We start from the raw sequence: 27,802 nt of genomic DNA, 5'->3' as shown, positions 1-27,802 counted from the left end.
CAGCCATAGGTAATACATAAACAGATGAGTGTGACTGTGCTCCAATAATGCTTTTTTAATGGACACTGAAATTTGAATTTCATGCAACTTTCATGTGTCACAGAATATATGTCTCTCCCACAACCATTTAGAATTATAAATATGATTTTTAGCTCTTGGGCCAGATTTTGCCATGAACTGTAGTTGACTGACCCAAGTATAGAGGAACTCTAAAGCCAGCCTGGTTCTTCTAATCTTGTAATACCCTGCTATCCTGTTTCCCCCAGAGACAATCACAGTACCACTGGGAGTCTAATCTGGCTATGTAGAAATAGGCTAAATTAGCTCTCTTAATTTCTGATTAAGTGATACTCCTGTTTTGGAAAGAACTTGGAATGTAAACAAATACACAACCATACACACACGTATGTATACCGTGTAATCCAGTGTGTGTGTTCATAGACATAAATGAATTTATACATATTCATGTGTATGAATTCATATATACACATGAGCATAAATATAAATATAAGAAGACAAGTTTTAGGATTTTAGTTTTAGAATAGCCCCTAATTTTCTGTAGCTTTATCATAAAAATATACCTGTCATAATTAAAATTGATTTTGTAAGCATTTCTGACTTTTGAATCAACATCTTTTACTTTTGAACATTCTTTTTTTGATTATACTCATTATTTGTTACACACTTTTTCTCACCTACAGCCCAGGAATGTTCGCTGGATGATGACACCATTCTAATACCAATTATAGTTGGTGCTGGTCTTTCAGGCTTGATTATCGTTATAGTGATTGCTTACCTAATTGGCAGAAGAAAAAGTTATGCTGGATATCAGACTCTGTAACACTAATCCACATGTGATCTCTGTTATCAAACAATAAAGCAAGTACAAGTTCCAACCTGCAATACTGTTCAATTTAAGGTATATTTAGTTGTAGTCCTGCTCTTAGAATGGGTGGTATGAGAGATTTTTGAACTTAAACAAAAAAATCCTATAAACTATAAATTAGCCATGTGATATTGGTTTCCCAACCAAGGAATAGTTATTTCTATAGTAAAAGACACATGCAAAATCACCTGTATTATAGGTTCTATTTTACTGTCTTGAATTAGATTTCAGTGTTTTCACTTACATATATCTGACTAGAAATATACAGCTTAGGAAAAACAATTTTTGAAACGATATCTTTTCCTTGCATGAGGTTGAGTTGGGACAACATATTCTATAGTGGATTTGTACTTGCTCCTTTTGCTTTTTTTTGTGATTTAGTTTGCAGGTTAACTTAGCTACTTTGGCATTGCTGCATTATTTGATCCATGAAAGAGATGCTAGTAGATTTGAACAGGGCCTAGTATATTATGTTCTTACAAATGAATGCTTTTCTCATGCTTTTTGAATACATTTGTACTTAATGTGGCTGTAATGACAAAAGACATAAAAGCTTTTTCAATTTTAGAATAGGTGTTAATCTTATTGTTTAATGCTTTTTTTTTTCAAAAAACTGGACATTTCAATCTTTTAAATTGCAAGATGCAAGACTATTCCAACTGGGCATTTCAATCTATTTTTTAGGTGCTTTAAAGATAATTGCTAGGCAGTGCCAATTGAGGGCATTAGTCTTTTGTACCCGTAAATTGGCCTCTACATGTAGTACTAAAATTAATGTAGATTTCTCTTTAACCTTCCAGTCTTCCTTGTTGGTGGTAATGTATTTTATTCTTTTTCTCAAAGAAGAAATGCCAGTATGTCCTAGAACCTAGATCAAGTGCACTTACACTTAAAAAATAACTTGTACTCAACCCAAAAGTCTTGGTCTTCCCTCAGTCTATTAAAAAGTTATTCATTTCTAGTTTGCATTGATTGCTACAACATTTAGTAATTTGGCTTTTACATTTAAATGGTTCTGTGTTAATCAAAACTTACATTGTTATTGTTCATTATGGTAGAATCATTACTAATTCATATACTTTGTATTCAGTTTTGTGATGGGAGAGATGTACCAATTGTCTATTTACTGTGCATCACCTAATGCTTATGTAAGAAAGCAAACTTTTTCAGCATATATAGTTAACACATCAAGTATTCCTTGCAGATTCTGCACGCACGTGCGTGAGCACGCTCACATACACACACACACACACAACACACACACACACACACACACACACATTGGTATGGCTGAGCAAATTATTTTTAAAAATATCAATGTGCAGCCACATGTGCAAGGTTCCTGTGGTTATTTGGGGAGGGCAGATTATATGCCTCCCCATCAGTAGGAAATGAAGAGCTAGTACTGGGGATACTATTCAATGTTGGAGTGCCTGCCTGCATGCACAGGGCTCTGGGTTCTACACACAGTACTGCAAAGACAAAAACAAACAAAAAAATGAGGAACTATCTGGGTTCCAAAATTTTGATGTTGAATACATCAGTACATACATGCACGCATATATAGATAATTGCATGTTAGCATGTTTATGTCTGTAACTGTCATTAGAATGATAAATAATTTCTCTCACTTAAATTTGCTGTCTGTTTAGCCTGAAAATCTTACTGGCTCAGAATCAGATTCCTGATTGACTTAACCCCTCTCCTAGAGCTACTTTGAGCTGAATGCCAGCTTAAATTGCTTCCTAAAGACTAAATCTGATTTTTAAAAATTATTTTTTTTATTTGAAATATGTTTTAGTATAAAATTGTTAATCTTATAAGACTGGATAATACTTTTAAGAATGTGGGCCTTAGAGATTTTTCATGAGTCAAAACAGCAGTTTTAAAAACAAAAGCAAAAACAAAAACTTAGAAGCACAAGTGGGTGGCATTGGCTTAATGCTGTTAATGTTTCTAAAAGTTTCTACCTTTAGATTATATATCTGATTCATATTAAAATACCTCTAATAAGCACTGTTTTATATAAAATCTGACTTAAGTGAATATTTTTGTATTCTACATGGGCCAGTTTATATTCTGCTATTTACACTATGATTTCCTATAGCCACACGTTCTCTGTATTTTTTGTAGTGTTGTTGTTTTGTTTTACTGAGTTTGCACCTTGATGCTAAAATTCTATTTGGTTTGGGGTGTTTTTCATGTTAAAGCATTTGTATAAAGAAACTGGTCCATGTAAATACTTTCCATGTTTTTTTCCTCAATGTTTAAACCACTAGTTATTGTATGGTATCTCTCTTTAGATATTTGCGTGTTTGCTCAACATTGCTTCTAAAACAATAAAGATTCTTTTATTTCTTAAGTAAATTTGCTCACATTTTTTCCTGTTGGTTAAAGTCAAGATTTTGTATACTACACAATCGCAATTTCTTTCAAAAGAAAAATCTTTGTAAATGCTTAGAAGTAGAAATATTCTGTGTAGTATTCTCTGGAAGAAGGGGCATACATAGGCCTTGAAAGATGCTAAACTGGCTACAGAATAAGAATTACCCGGGAATTGTGTTTTTAGTAAAAACACATACTTTATTACAAATACACTTCCCAGGTTTTCCCAGACTCCAACCCTAGAGTATGTCACTTAGCAGATCTGGGATGAGGGGTGTGTGTGTGTGTGTGTGTGTGTGCGCGCGCGTGCACATTTCCCTGCTGAATCTGATGCATAGTCAGAGAGGGACCCAGAAATCTAGAATATTTATTTCACAGTAAAAGCTTCAGAGTATCTCTTCCTACACTTCTCAATTCCTAAAGTGAGACCAATATTTCATATCTGTACATAGCAGCTTTTCATAGCAGCTATCCAAAGTGAGCTATTGATCTGAACCGAAGTAGGATTGTGTGCAATCCATCTCTTAACTCATCTTAAAATACTTCAATCTTCCAATTTCCAAATAGTTTCCTGGTCACTGTAGTAATCACACAAGAAAACTAAGCTGGTAATTTTTCTCTGGGTTACCCAGTTAAGCCATATGAATGCTGTGAGTCATGGCTCCCAATACTGCTATTAGCTACCATGTGATTTTGGCCAGGTTGCTTCACTCCTGGGATCTCAATTTTCTTCATTTAGGGATTGGGGCTTTAAAATCCTGCTACTCTTATTTCTTTGAGTGATAATTTCCATTTCAAAGAAGATAAATATACATTTGAGTATTTTTAGAAGGAATCTGATAAGAAGTGACTTGTTATGTATCAAGATCATACTCTACATTCAATAAAGTATTAACCCCTCAGTGTATAGTGCACCTATCTTATTTCCTGCATTTTTTTCCAGGAGGAATTCTTATAAGATTCAGATTTGTTTTTCTTTCTTTTGGTACTGGGAATTGAACTCAGGGGCACTTTACCACGGATATACATCCCCCAGCCTTTTTTTATTTTTTATTTTGAGACAATGTCTAAGATGCTTAGAGACTCGCCAAGTTACTAAGGTTGGCCTCATTTTAACTTAGCCACACAAGAGTTAGGTTTTTAAGATTAATATCATTTCATCTGATTTTTAAAGTTAGATAATGTCAAATTTTCTTGCATTCGTCTGTCTTGCTCATCTCCTTTTAGCTACCATGTCTTACCTTGGTAGCTAATTTTCTGCATCAATAACTGTTTTATGTTCTCTTTGAAAAGTGTAGACATGCATAAGTGGTAGAAGCTTTAAGTACCCTTTCAGCTTTATGTGATTTACTTTGGTTTGAGTATTGATCTAAAAGGTATATAACATATATATGTCGCATAAGAATGTGAGTCTTAGAGTAGATTCTTAGTGTGTGGTGCTGGGGATTGAACCCTTGGCCTTGGTGCATGCAAGGCAAACACTCTACCAACTGAGCTATATCCCCAGCCCCTCAACTGCTTTTTAAGGGAGTTTTACATTTTGTCATAAATGTATATCTCAGCTTTCCAATTCTTATGCTGAAAATTTTATTTGAAAAATTTCTGAACAGAACATTGAAGATTAACTGTTTATAATCTACTGTTTCAATGAAAGTTTTCATTGAAATTTCATTGGTCATGAAACTTTTTTAGTCTTAAAAAAATATTCATTGCTTCTGGCTATTAAACTCCTCCACAGATGTACTTTTCCTTTCCCCAGAAATATTTTCGGCAAATAGGTCAGGTCGAAATGACTTTTGGAATGAGAGTTTTCTTTTTTCAGGATACAATCCTATTAAATTACTGTTTTCCCAAAATTTCTTTCCATTACCTAAAGAATTTTTAAAGATTGAATTCATAAAATCAATAGTTATTATAAATTAATATTTCACACACTAATTGAGAGCATTTTAAGTAAGTGACAGCATCTGGAAAGATCTTTGTATTAGCGGAATTGCCTTTTTGATCTACTCTGGGAATATTTGTCTTACATGAAAGCCTTATTGGCAGTATTTATGAAAGTCGTTTCAGTACTAGGTCAAATACCCAATTTGGGAAAGAGAGGACTGTGAGTCTGTTGCCAGAATAAGAAATTAATCTACTAATGAATTTTTTAAAATCCAAGAGATATTAAATTCAAAGCATAATACTTTATGATACGTGTCACCTAATAGTTTATAGGCTGAATGGTAATTTGGGAAATTGAAGGGGTGGCACTCACTGAGGACTCTTAACATCATCTATTCACAACTCACATCTGGCAACCTCAGCTATCTGGATTCTTAACAGAACCAAGTTAAAAAACATCATTGAGCTGGCAGCCAAAGTCAATGTCAAAAAGTCCATAAACTCCGAGGTTGCATCTTGTTCCCAGTTACTGTCCCAGAGGGTTACAGGAAAAGAAAAAGAAAAAAAAAAAGGCTGGCACATTTCTTGAATGCAGGCAAACTCAGAATTGCCTTCAGCCTATTCATTCTTATTTTTGACCCAATTCAAATAAACTTAATTGCCTGATTTATCAATCCCTGGTAGATTGCAAGCTAGGAAGAGAACTAGGGCAGTAAGAGGCAAGGAAATGGGAAATAGAAGTGTCAGTTTAACATGTGAGCTCTCTTCTTCCCTTTCCAAGTGTGTGTCCATTTGTACTATTCCTTCCTCTCTCTAGTATCACTGTAGGTTTTCTTGATTAATACTTCTGAAATACCATTCCTCCTGCCTCCTAGGAGACCTTATACCAGTCAGCATTTTCAACGTATCATGTGCTAATAGCTCTTTAAACATTTGTCTCATCCTATAAACATGTAAGTCTCTTCCACTCACCTGCCATCTTTTCTTGTCTTTGTTCTAACTACCTCTATATTGCTTCTCTTTTCTTAAATCATTTTTAACTCCTTGAAATGAGCATATGTTCCTTATCCCATGTTCTCGATTTCCTAACCAATCACTTCCCGTTTACTTGTAAATCTTTGGCAATTTGACTCATACCCTTCGACTGTCTATATTCCTAGATTCAATGGACATTTTTCAGACTTCTCTTAAGACTTTGCTATTCTCCTATGCTAATTGAAACTCTCCCTTTCCTTCACTTCAGTGGCACTATTTTCTACCTGTCTTTTCTACTTCTTTTTCCTACTCTGGTCTATCTCTCAAATATGAGTGTTCCCAAGGGTTTTGTCTCTGGACCTCTTTTTATTTGACTTGCTCTCACTGAGAAATTTTGTTGTACATGGTTTTAACTACCACTTGTCATATAACCACTTGGTTTGAACACAGGCATAAATCCAAAATGGAGTGACTCTCTAGCTTATCCTCTCCCAACCCTCCCCCATCAAATAACTACAAATATAACAATACTGAAATTGTTCAGTATTGTTCTTGAATTATTACCATGATGAATGGCACCAGCATGAACATAATTACTTAAGTGTGGAATTGGAAACTATCCTATTAGCACCTCCTCCTACACCCTCTACATCCATTTGGTCAATTCTGCCTTCTAATTGAATCTCCAGTCTGTCCTTTCTGCATCTTCACTTCATTAACCTAGTTCAGGGACATAATATTGGTCACTTAGACTCTAGTAATAGAGGTGTCGCCTAACTTAACTACCTCTAGGCTTCCTTCTGCCATACCTTCTGAAACAAAAATATCCTGCTTAAAATCTTGATGCTGATATTTTTTTTTCTATCAGGATAAGGCCAAACTATCTAGGAGTATACAGTGATCTTATAAGTTGGTTCTGATACATTTTTCTGCCTCCTGCCCAGTTGATCCATTGTTCTAGCTATGTCAGCTTGCTTGTTGCCCCTGAAGTGCCAAGTGTTCTTGTCCTCCATATTTTTGTCTGTGCTGATTCTTATGCCTGGAATATCTTTATATCTTTATCTCATTACCTGTATGGGTAATTCATATCCATCCTTAAAAACTCAGCTCAATTGTCACCTTTTAAAAAGTGTGTCTTGTGTAACAAGGCTGAATTGAGTGTGCCTCTGAAACACTTCCATTGAAACTTTGTGTATTGCTTGCCCCAACCACAGCATATTTTGAAATTATAACCACTTACTTCCTTGCCTGAGTCTCACACTAGACTGAGCTTCTTGAAGCCAACAAGTATGCCACTAGGGCCAGTTTTTATCTTTCCTCCTTATTTAATGACTCCAGATTTCCATGTATTGAGTTCTGTGTCTCTTTTGTATAGTTGTCATTAGTTAATACTTAATAGTATACAGTATTCCAAGCACTGTGCTTCTTTAACATCATAACATTTTGTCTCTGAAGCTCACAGCCTGATCATCAAGGAAAGGTTAATTATATTTATTCACTATCTTCTGTTTAAGAAATCTGAGAAAAATGTGATCATTTTTGTATACATTTCACCCAAAATGACTACATATTTTTTGTTATGTAAAAGTGTATGGTTTGGTTATTTGGGAAGTCACTTCTGTGGAACATCTCATTTGCTAATAATATAATGCCAGTGACTTGTTATCTTAATGTGAAAAACAAAATGTGTGTGCTGGGAAGTACTGTCATTTTAACTTAAAATGGACAGATTTGAAAATTTGTCATTGTTTCTGTTCTCAATTGTCCTTTCTCCACATCTAGCTCAAGACTGCAGTGCAGATGACGACAACTTCCTTGTGCCCATAGCGGTGGGAGCAGCCTTGGCAGGAGTACTTATTCTAGTGTTGCTGGCTTATTTTATTGGTCTCAAGCGTCATCATGCTGGATATGAGCAATTTTAGAACCTGCAATCTGATTGATTATATAAAAATACGTGCAAATAATAAGGATTTGTTGCCTCTTGGTATATGAAACACTTTTCTTCTTAAAAATGATATATTGAAACCTTAATTCCTAAATCATTCCCAGTATTTTAAGATCAGTCTTTATTAATAAAACTGCTCTCTCTCTCTGTGATTAGCTTAAAATAAAAAAAATGTTTTATTTACTGGTTCTGAGGACAAATTTGTTAAAAAGAACATTGGTGTGCAATGTTTTAAGAAGCTTTGCCTAAATTTTGATCCTAACCTAAGATGCCTGAAACTTATTAACATGGCCATTATAAAAACAAAATATGTAGTGTGTTTTAGTGGAATTAATAAATATTGTTTCACTACTGGTGTTCTGTTTCAATGTATGAGAACTATCCTGATTTAAACTCATCACTGTGCCTTTGCATATAGTTCATTAAGTAAATGTTGATGTGGCATAAATGCCCATCACATATGCTTGAACTCGATTTTCAGTGGAATGAAGCAAACACTGTCCTTAGGGCCATCCACATTTTTAAGGTTATGCGACTTTTACTGATTTTTTTTTTGAGTTCCAGTAAAGAATTAAATCAGTGCTGGGTGGTAGTGTACACCTGTAATTCCAGCAGCTTGGGAGACTGAGGCAAGGGGATTGCAAGGTCAGCCTCAGCAAATTAGAGAGACCCTGTCTCAAAATTTAAAAAAAAAAATGAAATCAGTATCTCAGGTTTGTGATTTTTTCCCCCTAGGTAAAAAACAGACCCAAGAGGCTACCACAGAACTTAACCTGGCTCCAGAATTAGAGTTTTTTTTTTAATACTTATTTTTCAGCAATATAGACTGAAAACATTCAAGTATATTTAACTACTTGCCTTTTATTCCTTGTATTTTGCTCCTCTTTGGATGCCTGATTAGCATTGAAAGATAGAAATATTCTATGAACTAATTAGGACAGATTGTGTTGTGTTTTTCTACCTCATCTTGTTGATCTCTAGAGCATTAAAATCTATTTAGTGTTGTCATCAGATTGGTACTTATGAAATGTAAGCTAACAGCAATCTCAGAAGGGAGGCAGTGAAGCATAGCAACTAGGCTCTTGCTTCTTCAAGACAGCCCCCATGGGGCAGAACATAGATGAGGGTATAGAGAGGCTGTTGGCATTAAAATTAGCTAAATAATCAGCCCTTATTGAAACATTTTATGGTATAAGTGGGGCACAGATATTGAATGTATAGATAACTAAGAAGGAAGCTTAATAGATGAGAAGTTTTCACATTGAAGTGAAAGTTTGAAATATATATATATATATATAAGCTTATTCAGAGTTTATATAACTTACTGATTAACAATACAGTGTATCTTGGTACCCAGCTTTCAATCCCCAACTGAGGGCTTGCAGTAAAATACAGTAAATCTTTTCAACAAAAGCTAATGTGATTACTGAAATTCACCTTATGTTTTCCAAACCTTTCCAAACTGTTTTTTATGAATGGCAAAACTGTAAGAGGAGGTAAAGTTAAAATTAGAGGAAAAATGCAAGTTATTGCACAATAATAAATCACACCAAATATCACATTTTGTTAATTGCCTTAGAATTATGCTGGAAAGTATCTTAAAGATTATTTAACAACATAATTTTCTGAAAGGGGAGTGACTTCACTGAAGTTACATATCTAGCTGGCAAAAAAAACCATTGCATTTTGATAAAAACTGCCCCAATGAAATCTAATTATTCAATAGTGAAACAACTGCTGGTTTAAATTTGAAATAATGAGATCACAGTTGGGCACTTTGAGCTACTGCAGGATCATTTTGCTTAAGTATTTTTAAAGCATTGAATATTGGCCTTTTCAATAGTACTGTACTGAGACACTCCTATTATGATCTCTGCTTGTTATTACTTCAAACCCTAAACATCTTTGGATGGGATCACAAACATGAGAAGAAAAGAGAAAGGAATGAACACTTGTTGACTGCATGAAGTATATCAGATACTTTAAAATACAATTAGAATGAATTCTTAAATATCTTATAATACCACAATTACTATTTTCCTTTTATAGATGAGGAAAGTGAGGCCTAGTTTAAATAACTTGGCAAAGTCCTTCAGCTAGTACTTGAAGGAGTCAGGATTCAAATTCAGTTTTGCCTAAATTCAGAGCTTGAAATTCAAATTTCACCCACTGCCTTCCTGGTGGTCTCTTTTTTTAAATGTAGATGATTACTCTTTTCCCTAGTGCCATTAGACAATTAAACCTAAAATCTTTTTATATAGGGCAAGCATAATTCTGTATTTTGGACCTTTTCCCATTTTTCCTTTAACTTCTGCTTTTTTGTATTGAAGAATTTGGTGTGATTTTAGATGATTATAATAAGAGATATAGGGTGATCAGTTGCTATGAAATATTTGGATTGATCTTAAGAAATAAGGATAATGCTATAAAAGACTAACCTGTTATCAGAATGCTTATTTCTTGTTTGCTTGCTTTGCTTAATTACATTCTTTACTAATTTCCTCTCCTTGCTGTCTGTTCTTTTCTAACAGCTGAAGAATGTTCTGCTGACTCTGACCTCAACTTTCTTATTCCTGTTGCAGTGGGTGTGGCCCTTGGCTTCCTTATAATTGTTGTATTTATCTCTTATATGATTGGAAGAAGGAAAAGTCGCACTGGTTATCAGTCTGTATAGTCACTGAGATCTCATGCTTTTTTTTTTCTTTTTGCAATCAAAAGTTATGTTTCCATTGGCTAAAAGCCAGGAAATGCTTTATAGTAGATTGATTAAGATCTATCTCGGACTAACCTCAGTGAGTTGCCAGCTAATTTGGGCATGAGTAGCAGGTATTTAAGAAAAAAATGTATTAGGACCATTGTTTCTATTTTTCTTTCCTCCTCTTTTGTTAAAATGTAACTGAAAGAAAAATTATGGCTCAGAATATGTCTTTTTAAAGTAAATAATTATTTTAAGCCTCTGGATCCAATTATGAAAGTATTTCTACTGAAGTATAATTTTATATGTTGCAGTTACTTGTATTTTGCTATTTTGATGTTATTTGCAAAATCAAAGCTGTAAGAGAATTTAATGTGCTTCCGGAAATAAATTCAAGAACATAATGAATTCATTTTCATTGGTGACAAACATAAAATTTGGTTCACAATAAGACTTCCTTTCCAATTTTCTAATGAGGATTATTAAAATCTGTGTTTTTCTTTTAGTTTTAAAAGAAGGCTGGTAGTGTAGCTCAGAGGTGGAATACTTGCCTAGCATGAATGAGACCATGGGTTTAATCCCCAGTACTGCAATAATGTATTTAATAGCAAAAATCTGGTGGTTTTCTCTATTACCATTAGTGGCTACTATATTTTAACAAGAATGTCTTTTTTTCCTTCCCTTCTGGAGTTTGAAATATATTGATGATTTCAGATTTGACATTTATGCTGAAGGATGAAGTAAGAATTTCAGCTTTTGTAAGGTGTTAATTTAGAACAGACTATTTTTTAAGGTTATGATTTAGAATTTTTTCCCCTCAGAGCCTTAACTTGTTCAGAAAGTTAATTCATCCTGCACTTAAAAAAAAGCCTTCTGTATACTTTTATCATGTGCCTCCTGTACTTTTCTATTCCCTGTATGAATAAGTTCAAATTGATATTTTTAACACATTGATTTCTTTTTTTCTCACAGCAGCAAGTGCTAATTCTAGAGGCTAGTGGGCCCTGACATATAATCAGTCAATTGGCCGCCTAGCCAAAGCTGGACTGGGATTTGTTCTGTAAATTTGTTGATCCTGATAAAGACTTATATCCCTGTAGGGAACTCTAATGGCTCTGGCATCTGGAGTAAAATACTAGAGACCACTCATCCCTGTGTCTGTTTGATTGGTTCAGCTGCTGAGTTGCTCTTTTATTCGGAAGCACAGTGATGTGGTTGTGCAGTACCCAAATGGCAGCTTTACACACCTGTCCTCAGCATAAGGCAGATGTTTATTTTACCAACCTATTTTATCTCTACAGTGAACTAAAAGCAAAAATTCTTCAAGATCTGCCTTCACTTCAGAAATTTTCAAAATTAAGGTTAAGCCTAAACAAACTGAGTTTAAACCTTAAAGCTAGTTTGTTATTAAATCCAAGGATTAAGTCCCAGTCTACCTCTCAGCACAATGTAGATGCTCACCACTGTATTGCTGCCGATGTAAAAACTCTGCCAATAACTGGAATTACAAATTTTTCTTACAAAGAAAAAGATCATCAACATCCTTCCTTATGGTCTTATCTATTCACACATTTACTCCAGACTGGAGTAGAAAGTCAGATTGCTCAATTACAACTCCTTTCAAATTCTGTAGCTCTGCCTTGCAGATGCAAGTTCTCTGTTTGCTATGGCATATAAGAATGTTTTCTTTTAAAAATGTTCTCCTTTGAAAACATCTGCTTATTTGTTATTTGGTAAAAGGCATTTGGTTAATATAGTACCATAAAGAACAGTGGCTTCATTTCAGTAGATATTTTTTAGATGATTTTCTAAAAGCCAGATTCATTACCCTTGCTAATTCTATGAATGGTATATTCAGATATGTTCAAATTATGAATTCATTTCAAAGTTTTCTATCTTTTAGGTAGGAGACTAGTATCACTGATTATTCATTAGGTATCATGGCTTTTTCTGAGATAATTAGCAAACATATTTAATTCCTTGATAATTAAAATACAGAATATTGGGGCTGGGGATATAGCTCAGTTGATAGAGTGCTTGCCTCATATGCACAAGGCCCTGAATTCAATCAATTCCCAGCACCACACACACACACACACACACACACACACACCAAAAAAAACCCTAAAATATTTACCAAGGGTTCATTGCTTTAACTCCGATAAAATATAGGAGTCTCAAAATATATGAACTGAGCATTCAATTAGCTTTTCTCACTGAGTTCATTTTTTTGTTAGTACAACAGTGGATCAAACAGCAGGGCTTTAAACTCATGGATAGAATGAATTGTTTTTCACCTAAGCTTCTTTGGGAGAACTGATATTTGCTGCTACTTAAAGTTTGTACATAGAAATTTAGAGAACTCATTAATACCTGAAAAATAAAGCATATTGTGGTACTCCTGTTTGATCTGATAGTGTGATTTTAGATTGATGTATTAAAGATCATGCATTCCATGTTATTATGGCTAACTCCATTTTAATTCCATATGCTCAGGTTTAAGAGCATAAATTGATTTGTATAATCTAAGTTCCTTAAAAAATCTATTCTCTTGAATTGTCAGTCGGAATCATGATCTCATAGGTCTGCAGCTTACTAAGTCCCATCATTAGGAAGGCAGTAGAACCTCTTGTACAGACATTTCAAATATGGGGGCCTACATGGTCATGAAATTTCCAAGAAAACATTAAAAACAAAATGTGGAAGTCTAATGATTATGAGAGTTTCATGATAAATATACTTTTAGCAATTGTCTATCTGCACTGATGACCTGTACTCTTGCATTTGTGGGACTAGTGACAGGGGTCTCAATAGAAACTGTTTTTCTTGTCTCAGCTCCTTCATTGAATAGTTCACAGCTCTGTGCCTCCCTTTAAGATTACTGCTTGCAAGAAGAGTGGTTCTGTGTATGTTTCTTGTGAGAGTTACCATGTATCTTAAAAAGTCAATTTGAAGGTTCATCTTTAATTTAAATATGTCTACTTTCTGAATGCAAGTATTGCCTTTAGAACTCCGAGGAAATGTTTTTCTTTCCCTTTGCTTTTATTGTCTGTATTTTGATGGCACTATGAATTTGGGTTGCTTTCTTTCAAGATGTATGTACAATGAATAACAAATTTTGATATACAATGTATTTTTAGGAGAAAGCAGCTATAGTTTTATTGAGTGGTCCCAGTGCTATGTACTTCACACACATTATTTAATAATCATAGCAACTCTCTGAGGTCAAGTGGTATTCCCAATTTACAGATGAGATAACTGAGGCTTGAGTTGGTTACTTAACTAAAGTGACATAGAAGTAGCAAAAGTGACATTTGAACCAGCTTGGTCTGCCTCCAAAGACCATGCTCTTAACCACTATACATCTTGCCTTTCTAGGAAACAGTAGATTTATAAAAGCATATGCCTTACATTAAAACAGTTATAGAAATCTAGCTTCTGTACTTTACTATCTTATATGTAGTCACTTTATAAATGTTTTCAATATTCTTAAAATAATTTGAATTTTGTCCAATCCACTTGAAGGGCAGGCGGATGTTGTGGCAGCATGACTTGAAAAATCTAAACCAAGGCCAGTTTGAACTGTACATCATCAATAGTGTTGAACCCTGAGTGTCACTTTTTTTCAGAGTAGCCTCAGCTTGTTATTCTGATCACGTATCATTATCATTCTGCCCTCAAACTCTTCTGCACCATGAATCATTCTGACTGTGCATTAGTGTGTTTAAGAGACTAAATGGAACTGTCTCTCCTCACATTCCTTAAATTAATGCCATCTCTACCCTTGCTCCTAGTCATCCCTTGGCTTCAAGTGCAGTGTAGACATGACACTCAGCAGCCCCTACTAGGTAGTTATGAACCCCAATACACAGTTTCTACTCAAATCTAGAGCCTTTTTGAAAGGGTTTCAAAAAAATTCTTACCTGGGCTAGGGTTGTGGTTTAGTGGTAGAGCACTTGCTTAGCATGAGGGAGGCACTGGGTTCAATCCTTAGCACCACATTAAAAAAGAGGTAAAAAAAAGACCTGCCAGGTATGGTGGCACACGCCTGTAATCCCAGCAACTCTGGAGACTGAGGCAGGGGAATCGGGAGTTCAAAGCCAGCCTCAGCAAAAGTGAGGTGCTAAGCACCTCAGTGAGACCCTGTCTCTAAATAAAATACAAAATAGGGCTGAGGATGTGGCTCAGTGGTCAAGTGCCCCTGAGTTCAATCCTCAATAGCTTCCCGCAAAGGTCCTTACCTACATATTTCAAATTCTCCCTTCATAGTCTTTACCCCCACCTTACTTTGCCTACTACTTTCTTGTACTCTGCACTTCAGCCATACTAGCCCCCTTGCCACTCTTCAAAGACTCTAAGGGTGCTCTCATGTCAAGGCCCTTATACTTGCTGTGCCTTGCACCTGGAAAGGTCTTCCTCCAGCTCTCTTCATGGCTCTCCCTTTCACTCCTTTCACCCCAGCCAAGTTTCTTGTCGCATGAATATTCCATTGACCACCCTGTTTAGGATAGCACTCCCAGCCACTTTACATTCACCTTATCCCTTTTCATTTATCACTATCTGACATTGTTAATCTGTGTTCTTCATGTTTCCCACTAGAAGGTAAACTTCATGAGTAGGAGTTGTTTCTTTACTTACTACTCTGTCCCAGTTCCTAGAACAGTGCTTGGCACATAGTTCATAGGACAAATATTTTCTGAATGAATAACTCATCTCATTTAAAAACTAGACATTTATTAAGCACTTAATGCCTTATTTCATCAAATCTAAAATGCCATCAATTGTAAGATTAATACTGTCAATTAAACTGTAGTAATGGAAGGCCTATTGATTTCAAAGATGTTAAAAATGTGAAAAAAATATGCATTTTGGAATTGCTATGTACCAGGAACTGTAGAGAGTGTTGTACATGGATATCATCTACTATCAATAATTAATTACTGGTCAATTAACTAATAACTGATCATATATCATCCAAGCAGTCTAGCCAATGCCTTTAAGCCTTCTTTTAGTATAACTGATTCTTGTGTCGTTTTCAATTCCAAAAATAAGCCAAGTGCTATATAGTATAGCATGGTGGGTATGTCAAAACAGAATTTGAATCTTGGCTCTCTCAAATATTGCAGTGTTTTGTGACATTAGACAAGTTATTTAACCTATCTAAGCCTAGGTTTCCCCATCTCTAAATGAGAACACTATTTTCTATATTGTAGGATTTTAAAGAAAATTAAGATAGTGCTACCAGGTACACAGTAAGCAATAAATGTTAGCTTTTTAAAAATATCAATCTGAATCTTATTCCTAAAGATGATAAATATCAGATGTTTAGATAATATCATAGAAGAACAAAGTAGAGAGAGTGTAGGGCTCAGATAAAACCTTAAGGAACAGAAAGCTACTCAAACTAGGTTAAAAGAATAAACTGTTAAGTTACAGGGTAGTCTCACAGAATCTAGTTGAAGGAAGCACATCTGGGACTCAAAGGAATAGAGAATTAAATTTTGAGAGAGAGTATACAGGTGATGACTACCAAAAAAGTTCAGAAAAATATGAATAATGATGAAACCACAGCTAGAATGGCTGTATAAAAAGACAATAACAAATTCTGGCAAAGGATGTAAAGAAAGGGGAATTCTCATATACTATTGATGGGAATATAAATTAGTACAGCCATTATGGAAAGCAGTATGAAGGTTGAACAACTATCAATAGCTCTATTAGATGATCCAGCAATTCTACTATGGGGTATATATTTAAAGGGAATGGAATCAGTATGTCAAGGAGACATATGACCTCCAATGTTCATTGCAACACTATTCACGATAGCCAAGAAATGGAAATAACCTAAATGTTCATCAGCTGATGAATGGATAAAGAAAATATGGTCCATGTACACAATAGAATATTATCCAACTTATTTTTAAAAATATGAAATTCTGTCATTTGCAGCAATATGGATGGAACTAAAGGACATTGTATTAAGTAAAATAAAATAGTCACAGAGAGACAAGTACCATGTGTTCTCACCAGCATGTGAAAGCTAAAAAGTTGATCTAATAGAAGTAGGAAATAGAATAGTGGCTACCAGAGCCTGGGAAGGATGTGGGGAATGGGAAGATAGAGAATGGTTAACGGGTAGAGGGGTGCAGTTGGATAGGAGGAATAACCTCTAATGTTCTATAGCATAGTAGATTAGCTATAATTGACAACAATTAATTGAATATTTCAAGATAGCTAATAGGATTTTGGATGTTCTTAACACAAAAATGATACATGAGGTGATGGATATGCCAATTACCCTGATTTGATTACTACATACTGTATAGTAAAATGTATTAAAATGTAACACTGTATCCTATAAATATGTACAATTGTATGTCAATTAAAAATTTTTAAATAAAATGTGTTCTTAAGATTAATAAAAAGATGAATAGTGAGTACTAACTTGCACTGCATTTACTCAAAAAGCTGGAAACAGCCAGGTGCAGTGGCACATACCTATAATCCCAGCAGCTCGGGAGGCTGAGACAGGAGGATCTCAAGTTCAAAGCCAGCCTCAGCAACAGCAAGGTGCTAAGCAACTCAGTGAGACCCTATCTCTAAATAAAATACAAAATCTGGCTGGGGATGTGGCTCAGTGGTTGGGTGCCTCTGAGTTCAATCCCCAGTAACCCCCCCCCCCCCAAAAAAGGTGGAAACAAATATTAGGTGGGTATAAGAATACCAACAGCTCACAGGGTAAAACAGTATATACACATATATTCTCTCTCTCTCTCTCTCTCTCTCTCTCTCTCTCTCTCTCTCTCTCTCTGTCTAGTATTTGTTAAAGATGTTTTTTCAGATCAGTGGAGAACGAATGGAATATTGAAAATGATGCTGAGATACTAAGATACTAGATTAATTATTTAGTGAAAAAATACATTTAGACACCTACATCTCAACACCAAAATAAGTTCAAGTATGATTAAAGAATTAAATTTTTAAGGTATAAATATAATAGACTCAAATATAGATGGCTGTATATATTATTTCCAAGAAGACCTATGGATAAAAGGAAAAGAAATAACAGTTGAAAAGATTTTAATATGTAAAAATTAATATTTCTACCCATTATAATGCCATCAGACACATTTAAAAACAAATGTAAAAACAAGAAAAAAATACTTGCTATCTTAAGTATGACAAAGGGTTAGGATAATACACTATCAAATACTGACAAAACAAGATAAGATGAATATTCCATGAGTGACCTAGAATAGAGGTTTTAATAGCTAAACTATTACAGAAGAAATACAGATGGATAAGCAATGTGAAAATGTTCTGTCTTCCTAATAAACAAAAGCAAATTAAAATAAGATACCTTTCAAACCAGCTAACGTATTTTTAATGATATAATATTCACTCTTGGCCATGGTATAGAAAACTGCGTGCTAATATAATTTTGAGAGTGAAAATGAAAATTTGGATACAGTTAAAATGCCCAATTAGATAGAACTAGTTAACTATATTATGAAACATTGACATGACAGAATGTTACACAGTCACTTAAAATCACATTCTCAAGAATATGAGAACACTGTCATGTCTTACTGTTAAAGTTAAAAAAATGAACATTGAAAAGATATATGTCCCATTCTGGTTTTGGTAAGTAAAACTCTGTCTCTACCCCTGTCCTCCTCCTGTATTATAGTTTGGATATGAGTTGTTCCACAAAAGCTCCTCCTAATGCTGGATTATTCAGAGGTGAAATCATTGGACTGTGAGGTGAAATGATTGAACTGTCCATCCTAGTTTGAAAGGATGACTGGGTGGTAACTGTAGGTAACTGGAGCATGACTAGAGGAGGTGTCACTGGGGTCATGCCCTGGAAGGGTGCATCTTCCCTGTGCCTCCTTATCCCCACTCCTCTGTCTCTGCTTCATGGCTGCCTTGAGGTGAACTGCTTTCCTCCAATGCATCCTTCAGCCATGATGCTGTACATCATCTTGGGCCTGAGAGCAATGGAGTCAGACATCTATGGACTGAGAACTATTAAACTGTGAGCCCCAAATAAACTTTTCCTCCTCTAAGTTGTTCTTGTCGAATATTTGTGTCACAGTGATGAAAAAGCTAACACCCTGCCTCTCTATATAACTGCTCAACCACCAGAAAAGTGTTTCTCCCTATGCCTATACTTTCCTACATGCTGGGTACAGTTCACTACTGGAGGTTCCAGATTGGAGCCAGTACATTTGAGGCATCTATAAAATAATTTATTCTTTTTTTAAAAAAAATTATTTGTATACATATTTTTAGTTGAGGTTGGACCCTATTTTATTCATTTATTTATATGTGGTGCCGAGGATCAAACCCAGTGCCTCATACATGCTGGGCAAGCACTCTACCATGTATCCACAACCCCAGCCCAATAATTTATTATTTATTCTGTCTTTTGTGTATATATATAAGGAGGGGGTAGATTTTATGTGTAAAAAGTAAATACATCAAAGTACAAACAGCAGTCACATCCAGGTTTTCAATTTATGGGTGGTTTTAACTGCTTTTCATAGTTCTGTTTTACTGAATCCAGTTTGCTTTGATAACCAGAAAGTTCTTAGGACAATGATTTCTTTAGAATGGGTTTTGAATCTCCTTGGTTCGTTCTTGCATTCTTCACATGAGGAAGAGTTGGTCCAAGGAAAGAACAAAGTCTCCACTTCTACCTGATATCAAGACACTCTTCATTTGAAACATGTTTTTATCAAGAAAAAAATTCTGGGGCTGAGGCTGTGGTCAGTGGTAGAGCACTTGCCTAGCACGTGTGAGGCACTGTGTTCAATTTTCGGCACCACATATAAATGAATAAAATAAAAATAAAGCTCCATCAACATCTAAAAAATATTTTTTAAAAAGTAAAAGAGTCCTTTGTTTTACATGGATTATTAGTCCAGTCACCTGGCCCTAATCCTGTATAGTCCTCACCCCGAAGAGATGCAGAAGCACACATTTTTGGTCTATTGTTGCGTTCTATGACAGGTAAGAGGTGCTTCTCATCCTTACACCTTTCCATATGTTGTCTGTGGATGCCTTTACAAGAAGGGTCTAGGTTGGAGCCAGTACTTGAAGTTGAGAGAGACAAACAGGAGTGGAATTGTTGATGGCAAGGGCCTCCATGGGGGTGTGGGTAGGGAACATGCCAACCGCCACATGCTTCTCTGCCTCTTAATTTCTGTATCTGAAGGTTTTGCAAGGCCAACACCCCTAGTAGTCATGTGCGCAATTCTCCTTGCACCACTCATGTCCTTTTCTGGTACCAACTCTAGGAACGAAGCTTGATTCTTTCACCACCTCCACTCACTTCCCTTTTCACCAGAAGATTCTCTGCAACTCAAAGTCCTTCCACTATTTTCACAACTGTGGGTCAAGGTATTTATTGGCAGACACTGTTAACTGTTATTAATTATTAAGGGTAAAAAGTTAAGGCATTGTGCTATAGTAGAAAGAGCATGGAGTTCAATACCAGGCAAGTTGGGATTGGAATCCAGGCTTCACTAACTCTCAACTTTGGATAAGTGATTGAGTTGCATATCTGTAAAATGGAGTCCAATATCTTTCCTGAAGAACTTAGTGGGGGTATCTATTATAATTTATGTAGCTGTGGAGATCACTGTATGACTTCATTTTTTGCAGTGTTACAATGATATACTTGAGGCAAGCAAACTTTATAAAGAAAATAAGTTTATTTAGCTCTCAGTTTGGGAGTTTCAAGGGCATGGCACTGACATCTGTTCAGCTCTGGTTAGGGCCCTGTTGGCTGCATTACATGGCTGGAGCACTTGTGTGAAGAAGAAATCTCATCTTGAAACAAGAAGCTAGAGAGTGACTCGGGCTCAGGCTCAGGCTTCTATAACAAATTGCTCTGGCAAGAACTCCAGGACACCAGTATCCCCTTCTGAGGGTGATTCCCCAGTGGTCAAAGGACCTCCCACTAGGCCACCTCTTAAAGGTTCCACCACCTCTCAATATTGCAACCCTGGGTACCAAGCTTTTAACACAATAAACTTTGTGGGGATAAACAACACCCAAGCCTTAGAAGTCACCAATAGGATAACAGCCATAAAGTCTCACATAGTAGACACTCAATGATATGAGTAGGCCCTCAGTGAATATCCATTACCTCATCATTACAGAACAGAACCCAGAGGGCAGGGAAAGGAGCCAACACTTGTGGGGGCTTGGAAAAATTCAGTAGCTTGTTTGAGGTCACACAGCTAGTGAATAGCAGAGCAGGTGTCTGAACCAAGTTCTCTGGATTCAAAACCCAGGCTCTTTCAACAGATATCTCACTGCCCTTACCTTCTTGTGCTCAACCCAGAATTAAGGGAGAATCAGGCAGTTTACCATGAAAAATGTCTTCTTGCAAAATTGGGTAATCTCATCAAACTATATAAAAGTCAACACACAGAACTACAGACATTCTAGTGGACATCAGAATGTATTGTGAAAACCTAAATAAGCCAACCAGAATGAGATCTAGGGTGATTTGTTCACGTTACACTAGGGATTAAAGCAAAGGTCCTGGTGGGGAGGCTGGGTTGTGGCTCAGCGGTAGAATGCTTGCCTAGCACATGCAAGGTGCTGGGTTCGATCCTCAGCACCACTTTAAAAAAGTAAACAAATAAAATAAAGGTATTGTGCCCAACTGTAACTAAAAATAAAATATTTTTTTAAAAAAGGTCCTCAAATTTCAGCTAAGCCCAATTTCCAGCACTGCTAGAGACAGAAGAGGAGGAGCCTGAGAATTTGCATTCATAACAAGTTCCCAAGTGATCCTGATGCTGCTGGGCCATTAAAAACCACATTAAAATGTACCATAATACTCTCAAATATCATCTGTGTCTCACCTTCCTCAAATTCCAATGAACTATCAGTACATACAAGAATATCACAAGGGCTGGGGCTGTAGCTCAGTGGTAGAGTGCCCGCCTCTTCATGTGTGAAGCTTTGGGTTCAATCCTCAGCACCACATAAAAATAAATAAAAATATTGTGTTCAACTACAACTAAATTTTTTTTTAAAAAAAGGATATCAGAAAAACACCTAATTCAGAAAATCTAGCTTTAAGGTCTGATGTTCCTGATGGACCCTTTTGTCTATAACACTCCCCTCCCAAGTAACCAAGGCCCTTTCAATATCACAACTCTGAGGAAAGTGAGAATGTTGGCGAGGTAGGATCACTTTTTATTCTCTTCCCCCATTCCTGTCCCTATTCCAAATAGGTAGCCAGCATCTAACCCTTTTTGCCTCATGAAATTTTTATCTTGTGACCAGACAGTCTAGAATCAAGAGCACTTTGATAGGATTATACATAGGATGGAGGGGATGGTCATGCCTTGGAGGGCAGAAAGGCAGGAAGGAAATTTCTGTGCATGAGACATCAAGGGACATTGGGGAAACAAGGCCTCAGGAAAATGACTTCTGCATACAGAGGGAAGCTGTAGGCTTTAGTGATCAAGTTACACACAGAACTACAGACAGGTAAGACAGTAACTCCCTAGGCTTTAGGGATCAAGCTTAAGCAGAAGCAGCACCCTCCCACCTAATTCCCCTTTCCCCCCACATGCCCACCTGAAGGGACCATGTGGACTTGGATAGTGAAGGCCTCAAAGAGTTGCCTCCAATTCTTGGGTGACTGGCAAGAAGAGAAGGGGCCCTCTAATTGGAAATGAGATTGAAATTCTCTTCATCTCACTCAGATGGAAGGAAGGATTTAATCTGCCACCTCCCACAAGCCTTCTATACACACTATACAGAAGACATGAGACAAGTATAAACTCTTTATTACTAGTTAGTATCAGAAAACCCCCAACAATGGTTGATCTTGGTGAGCTGTGCTGGATCTCCAGGGGACCTCTGGGAAAGCTGTTCAGAATGGCACCTCCCACTCCCTGGGCTCTACCCTGGCTCTTCCTTGCTTTGCAGCTGTCTTGGTGAAGCAAAGAATTTGCAGATAACAGTGGAAGGCAAGGGGCCCAGGGGCATTCTGGAGATTGCTGGCCTCCTCCAGTTCTATTTATAGTCCAATTAGTCCTTCCAAGAGAAGCACCATACACACATAGTACAGCAGCCCTGAAGTCTCTCTTTGGAATGCATTTTGTTCTTCATCCACTGTTCATTGGAAAGGAACCTGGGATGGGGACAGTCGGGGGCTGAGAACTAGAGTATGTAGCAAATACTTCCCCCAGCACTGTCTTTTTACAACACAGCCCAGTGATCTTTCAGGCAGGCTGCAGTGCAGCCAGGAAAAATAGATGAGTCTCAAGAAAGGAAATCAGCAGAGGATCAGAAAAGCCCTGCCTGTCTTTTTGCCAGGATACTTTCCTGATTTTTTGCCACTGCTCATTCATCTTCTTTGGGATTAATGTGATAAACAATTGGTCACTCAAGCCCTTTCATGAAAGTGTCTTTGACATGCCTCCAGAATCACAAAAGTGTTTTTTTTTTTTTATCCAAAATTGGATCTTGATGTTATTTCAATTGGGAATATCCAAAGGTCACATTTCATGCAAGACAAAGGGGACAACCTGATCCACATATCTCAAATTAGGCTTGCTTTTGTCATCTAACCAATCGCATCCAACGGATTATAATGTGTACACTAGATATTAACATAGTTATAGTTTCTAACACATACTAGGCCATCAGTAACTTTTTGTTCAATAAACTAATGAATGAAATTAAACAAATTTGCTACAATCTCTAAGATTACCATTCTTCTCTCAATTGGACTCTGCAATGTCAATCCCTTTTCTCCAACAGAAGGATCAAGTTCTAACAAAATTGGTCTGTTCTGTCTTGTTCCAAAATGTGTGCCAGAATGTGTCCTTCTCCATGATGCCTTCGTTCTCTTTTTAGCTCCAGCCAGTTGAGGTCATAGGTGAAGGCTGCTGAGAGCCAGAAGTGTATATCATGAGGAGTCACACACTGGGAGCCAGAGCTTCTTCAGCTTCACCCAAAGTTCCTGGAGCTTAGAGACACAAAGAACAGACACTATGAATGTTATAAAAACAAACTGAGAAAAAAAATGTGAACAGTGCTCCAATCTACAGTACAACAATAACATTGTCAGGAAAAAAAAAAACAAAAAAAAACAACACCAGTGTTCCTAGAACATAATGTATCTTATGTTCTGAAAACATTGTTATTCCCAGCAGAAGACCTGGTGTTATGGAAAAAGGAGGTTAAGGAGAGTACAGAAAGGAGAAAAAAGAGAGTGTTCTACAATATTAGCTTCTTCAGAATGTTAACCAACAGCAGCCATCCAGAGTCCACCTGTGAACTTAAATGCAATTGGAGAAATTTTCCTTTCAAAGACTAATTAACATATTCAGCAGAATCTCATATTTTTCAAAAATCATACAAATTATATACACACATGTATGATATTAAACTCTTTCTCCAGTTTGTATTAATGTGTTAAAAATGGTTATTGCAGGTTGGTGATGTAGGCCAGTGGTAGAGTGCTTGCCTAGCATTTGGAATGCCCTGGGTTCGATTTCCAGCACTGAAATAAATACTAGTACTGCTTGATGGTGGGATAATGGAATTTTTGTTTGAGTTTCATCTTTTTTATGATGTAAATAAAGGAGATCTTTTTATTTGAAAGGGGCCTCCAAAAATTGATTTATCTTTGGAATATATCTCCATTCTTTTTCTACCTCCTTGAATTCAGTAGGAACTTGTTTTGGTGAAGGCTTCCCACCTCACTGGTTATCTAGATTTTTCTTACATTTATAGCCGGCCAAATATCAGGAAAAATGAATCATACTTTACATCTCAGGCAGTCCCAAACCCTCCTTCTGATGTCTGAACAAGTTTCTCCTCTTGCTGGGATTCAAAGGCTTTCTTATCTTTTGGCATTCTGGCCATCTGTCCCTAAGGCTGTTGTTTCCTTGGCTTCAGTTAAGCTCAGAGAAGTCTACAGAAGTGAGGCCTCACAGGACTTTCCTCCTGGCTTTAGTACCCTGAGGCTTCACAGGACTACTCCCTGACCTTGGCTCCTCTGATCCCACCACTAAACTAAGGCCTGAATGAGCCGACTGTAGGCCAGGTGAATAGATGAACCCAATGGGCATCTGGACTGCAGTTCCAGCCACTTCTATTGAGATTACTCTGGGTGGGGAGGTGTTGGTCCTGGGAATGCCAATGGGAATGGTGTGAAGAATGGCACTGGGACTGGGTGTGGTGGTGCAACACCTGTGATCCCAGCGGCTTGGGAGGTGGAGGCAGGAGTTCAAAGCTAGCCTCCGCAATTTAGAAGGGGCTAAGCAACTCAGTGAGACCCCATCTCTAAATAAAATACAAAACAGGGCTGGGGATGTGGCTCAGTGGTCGAGTGCCCCTGAGTTCAATCCCCAGTACCAAATAAATAAATAAATAAATAAACAAAAAATAAAGAATGCATTGACAGAGGGGGGTTGAGCAACCTGGGCCCAAGTACAATGGGGTGCCATACCTGTTGGGGATGCCATCTGGGCCTCAGACTCCACATCCTGCGTACCCTGCGACCCTGTGGCAAGCGCCTCTCTCCGTCCCCCTGCATCCACAGGCCATGCCCCAATCCTGTGCTGCTCATCTGGCGACTCAGGAGCGACTTCCTGGGACAGCTCGAACTGGATCAGCCTCTCACGCAGGGCATCGCGCTCCCCCAGCGCTTGTTTCAGGTCATCTCTGGCGCTATGCAACTGAGAAACCACGTCGTCCCTCTCCTCACGCAGCCGCTGCAGTTCCGAGGCCAGAGCCCAGGCGGCTCCTTCCCACTCCTCCACCTGCCCGCTCAGCCGCCGGACCCGTCGCGCCTGCTGCTCCCGCTGCCTCGCGGCCACTCGCACCCCGAGGGCCAGGGCACTCCAGGCGCACGCCCTCTTAATGGCGCGCGGCACCTGAGGGTCGGCCACGACGGACTGCAGGTTGTCTTCCACCTCGTTCCAGGGCCGTGAACGGAAGGTCAGGTAGAAGTCTGGGCTACCACCATTACTGAGCACCTCTTCGTTGATAAACACCACCACCTCGCTGTGGCGGAAACCGCTCCTGGGGTCTCCGAAGTCGACGGCCATGGCCGCTGCGGCCTAGTCAGCAGAGCTGCGTCCTCTACTGTAGTAAGCCTTGGGCTACCAACTGGCCCGCCTCTCAATTCCTCTCTCTCTGTGGTGTTTCAGTCCCTGCCCAATCCTATAGCCTCTTCCTTAACCTCCTACCCCCTCCTTTCTCTTCACAAAGCCCCAAGCCTTAAAACCAGTTCTCTCTCACATCAACCTCTTAGGCGGCTAAAGCGTCAACGACTTAGCACGTCACAGATAATGGATACTGAGGCTGGCCGCAAGGCCTGCTGGGACCAACATTCCTTGGCAGAGCTCTTCCTGTCAGTCTGGTAGTTGGGCTGCTGCTCTACGGGGCAAGCTAGATGGGGCAATGCGGAGAGTGCAGAGAGGACCCCTGTTTCCAAGAGTTTCTGAAGGACAACATACAGCCACATAGTATGGATTTCTAACATGGTGAGGTAGGAGAGTGCACGGGTGCACTCTTTGGCTCAACTCCCTCTCCCATTACTCTCAGTTGCTCTATCAAACCTTCTATACAGTCTGCGTGCACTGTTCCCTTCTCATCTTAAGCAAACGATCTTGGAGTCTTGCTTGTCAAGAAAATCAAGGGAATGAGCTATGAAGGCCTCCAGCTTTCCTTGCTAAGCCCTATCTCCAATGCTCCAGATGTCAGTACTTCCTGTTCTATTTTCTCAGGGATTTTATTTCCCTCTTGACTTTCCTGCATTTCCCTCATGTCCTGTGTTACTAGATATGCCATACAGTAAATCTGTTATAGTTCCTTCCATTCTTAAAATAATTTCCTCCCTCTAGCCCATGTCTTGCTTTTCTCATCACCACCCTTTTTTTTTTCAATTAGGAGAATTGTCTGTGCTATGTCCACTTCGCTATGTCCACTTCACTATGTTCCCTCCACCATTCAACCTACTGCACTTTAGTTTTCACCCCCAATGCTCTAGTGAAAATTCTAAAGGTCTTCAGCAGTTCCAACTTTAGTAGAAACACTAATGGATACTTTGAAAGTTAGTTCTCATATCATCTTTTAACAGAGTGCAGTGGTGTTGAACATTCCCTCCATTACACTCTATCCTGTCTTAATTTCTGCAACATCAAATTCTACTGATGTTCTTCCTTTGCCTCTGGCTTATCTTTCTCAGTTTCTTTGAACTCCTTATTCTTCTACCCAAGGCTCCAATTTTGGTTTTCTCCAGTATCATCTTCAGATCCCTCTTCTTTTCATTCTCTGTGTTGTCCTTAGATGTGCTTATTCACTCCTATAATTTAAAATGCTACCTCTATCACAACTCTGTATTTCCAATTTAGACTACTTTCTTGGTTATCAGATCCATAATCTTTTGTTCCTTTGGCAGATAGTTATTGAACACATAATAATTTTGCTTGAAAAAAGTGGTGAAAATATTGAAAAATCCCTAACCCTCATGCTATTATATCCTATTGGTGAAATAATAAATGAAAAAAGCCAAACAAGTAAGTAAGATATTTATAAATTGTTATGAGTGCTGAGAAGTTAATATACAAGTGATGTGAAAGATTGGGACTCCACAGGGGTTTGAGATTGTTGTGTGTACATAAGAAGTTCAGAGGAGCTGTAGTTGTAGTTCAGTGGTAGAGCACTTGCCTAGCTTGTGTGAGGCACTTGGTTTGATCCTCAGCACCACGTAAAAATAAATAAATAGGTCTGGGGATATAGATCAGTTGGTAGAGTCCTTGCCTCACATGCAAAAGGCCCTAGGTTCAATTCCCAGCACCACAAAATTAATTAATTAATTAAGGGTATCGTGTCCATCCACAATTTAAATTTTTTTTTAAAAAAAGGTTAGAGATGGTCTCTGAGATGACATATTATATGAGATCTAGAATTCCAGTGTCAAAAGTCTTGGTGCAGAAAAAGCTTCACACATCCAAGGAATAGAAAACAGCTGCCAGTG

The 27,802-nt window shown here is 37.6% G+C and overlaps 2 protein-coding genes across 3 annotated transcripts in view; one reads left to right on the top strand and one right to left on the bottom strand.

Annotated features, from left to right (window-relative positions):
* Nucleotides 1-8,429, top strand: part of Lamp2 (lysosomal associated membrane protein 2) — a 33,688-nt gene extending 25,259 nt beyond the window's left edge. Inside the window, exon 9 of one of the 2 annotated variants that reach the window (XM_046420900.2) lies at nucleotides 7,916-8,429. In XM_046420900.2, coding sequence (XP_046276856.1) covers nucleotides 7,916-8,055 — 140 coding nt within the window. In that variant the 3' untranslated portion in view covers nucleotides 8,056-8,429. Of the gene's footprint in view, nucleotides 1-701; nucleotides 3,254-7,915 lie in introns of those variants that run through there. The other variant, XM_046420901.2, reaches the window with a different exon arrangement.
* A 15,300-nt stretch (nucleotides 8,430-23,729) lies between these two features.
* LOC124076880 (testis-expressed protein 13C-1-like) lies at nucleotides 23,730-25,868 on the bottom strand. Its single transcript, XM_046420955.1, has 2 exons — nucleotides 25,268-25,868; nucleotides 23,730-23,779 (listed from the first exon to the last, which is right to left on the bottom strand). Exons 1-2 carry the CDS (start codon nucleotides 25,866-25,868, stop codon nucleotides 23,730-23,732), a joined length of 651 nt encoding a protein of 216 aa, XP_046276911.1.
* Between the last annotated feature and the right edge of the window lie 1,934 nt (nucleotides 25,869-27,802).

Source organism: Marmota monax, unplaced genomic scaffold, assembly GCF_021218885.2.
Source record: "Marmota monax isolate L192 unplaced genomic scaffold, Marmota_monax_Labrador192_F-V1.1 WCK01_AAM20220418_F8-fsc00155, whole genome shotgun sequence".
Lineage (NCBI taxonomy): Eukaryota > Metazoa > Chordata > Mammalia > Rodentia > Sciuridae > Marmota > Marmota monax.
Note: the sequence above shows the minus strand (reverse complement) of the source record. Positions and strands in the feature narration are given on the sequence as shown.

Excerpts from the sequence above, each read along its gene's own strand:
- LOC124076880 (XM_046420955.1), bottom strand. The coding sequence starts at position 25,868 with ATGGCCGTCGACTTCGGAGACCCCAGGAGCGGTTTCCGCCACAGCGAG. Across the intron at positions 23,780-25,267 it reads CCAGATGGCATCCCCAACAG|CTCCAGGAACTTTGGGTGAA; the intron begins GTATGGCACCCC and ends TGTGTCTCTAAG.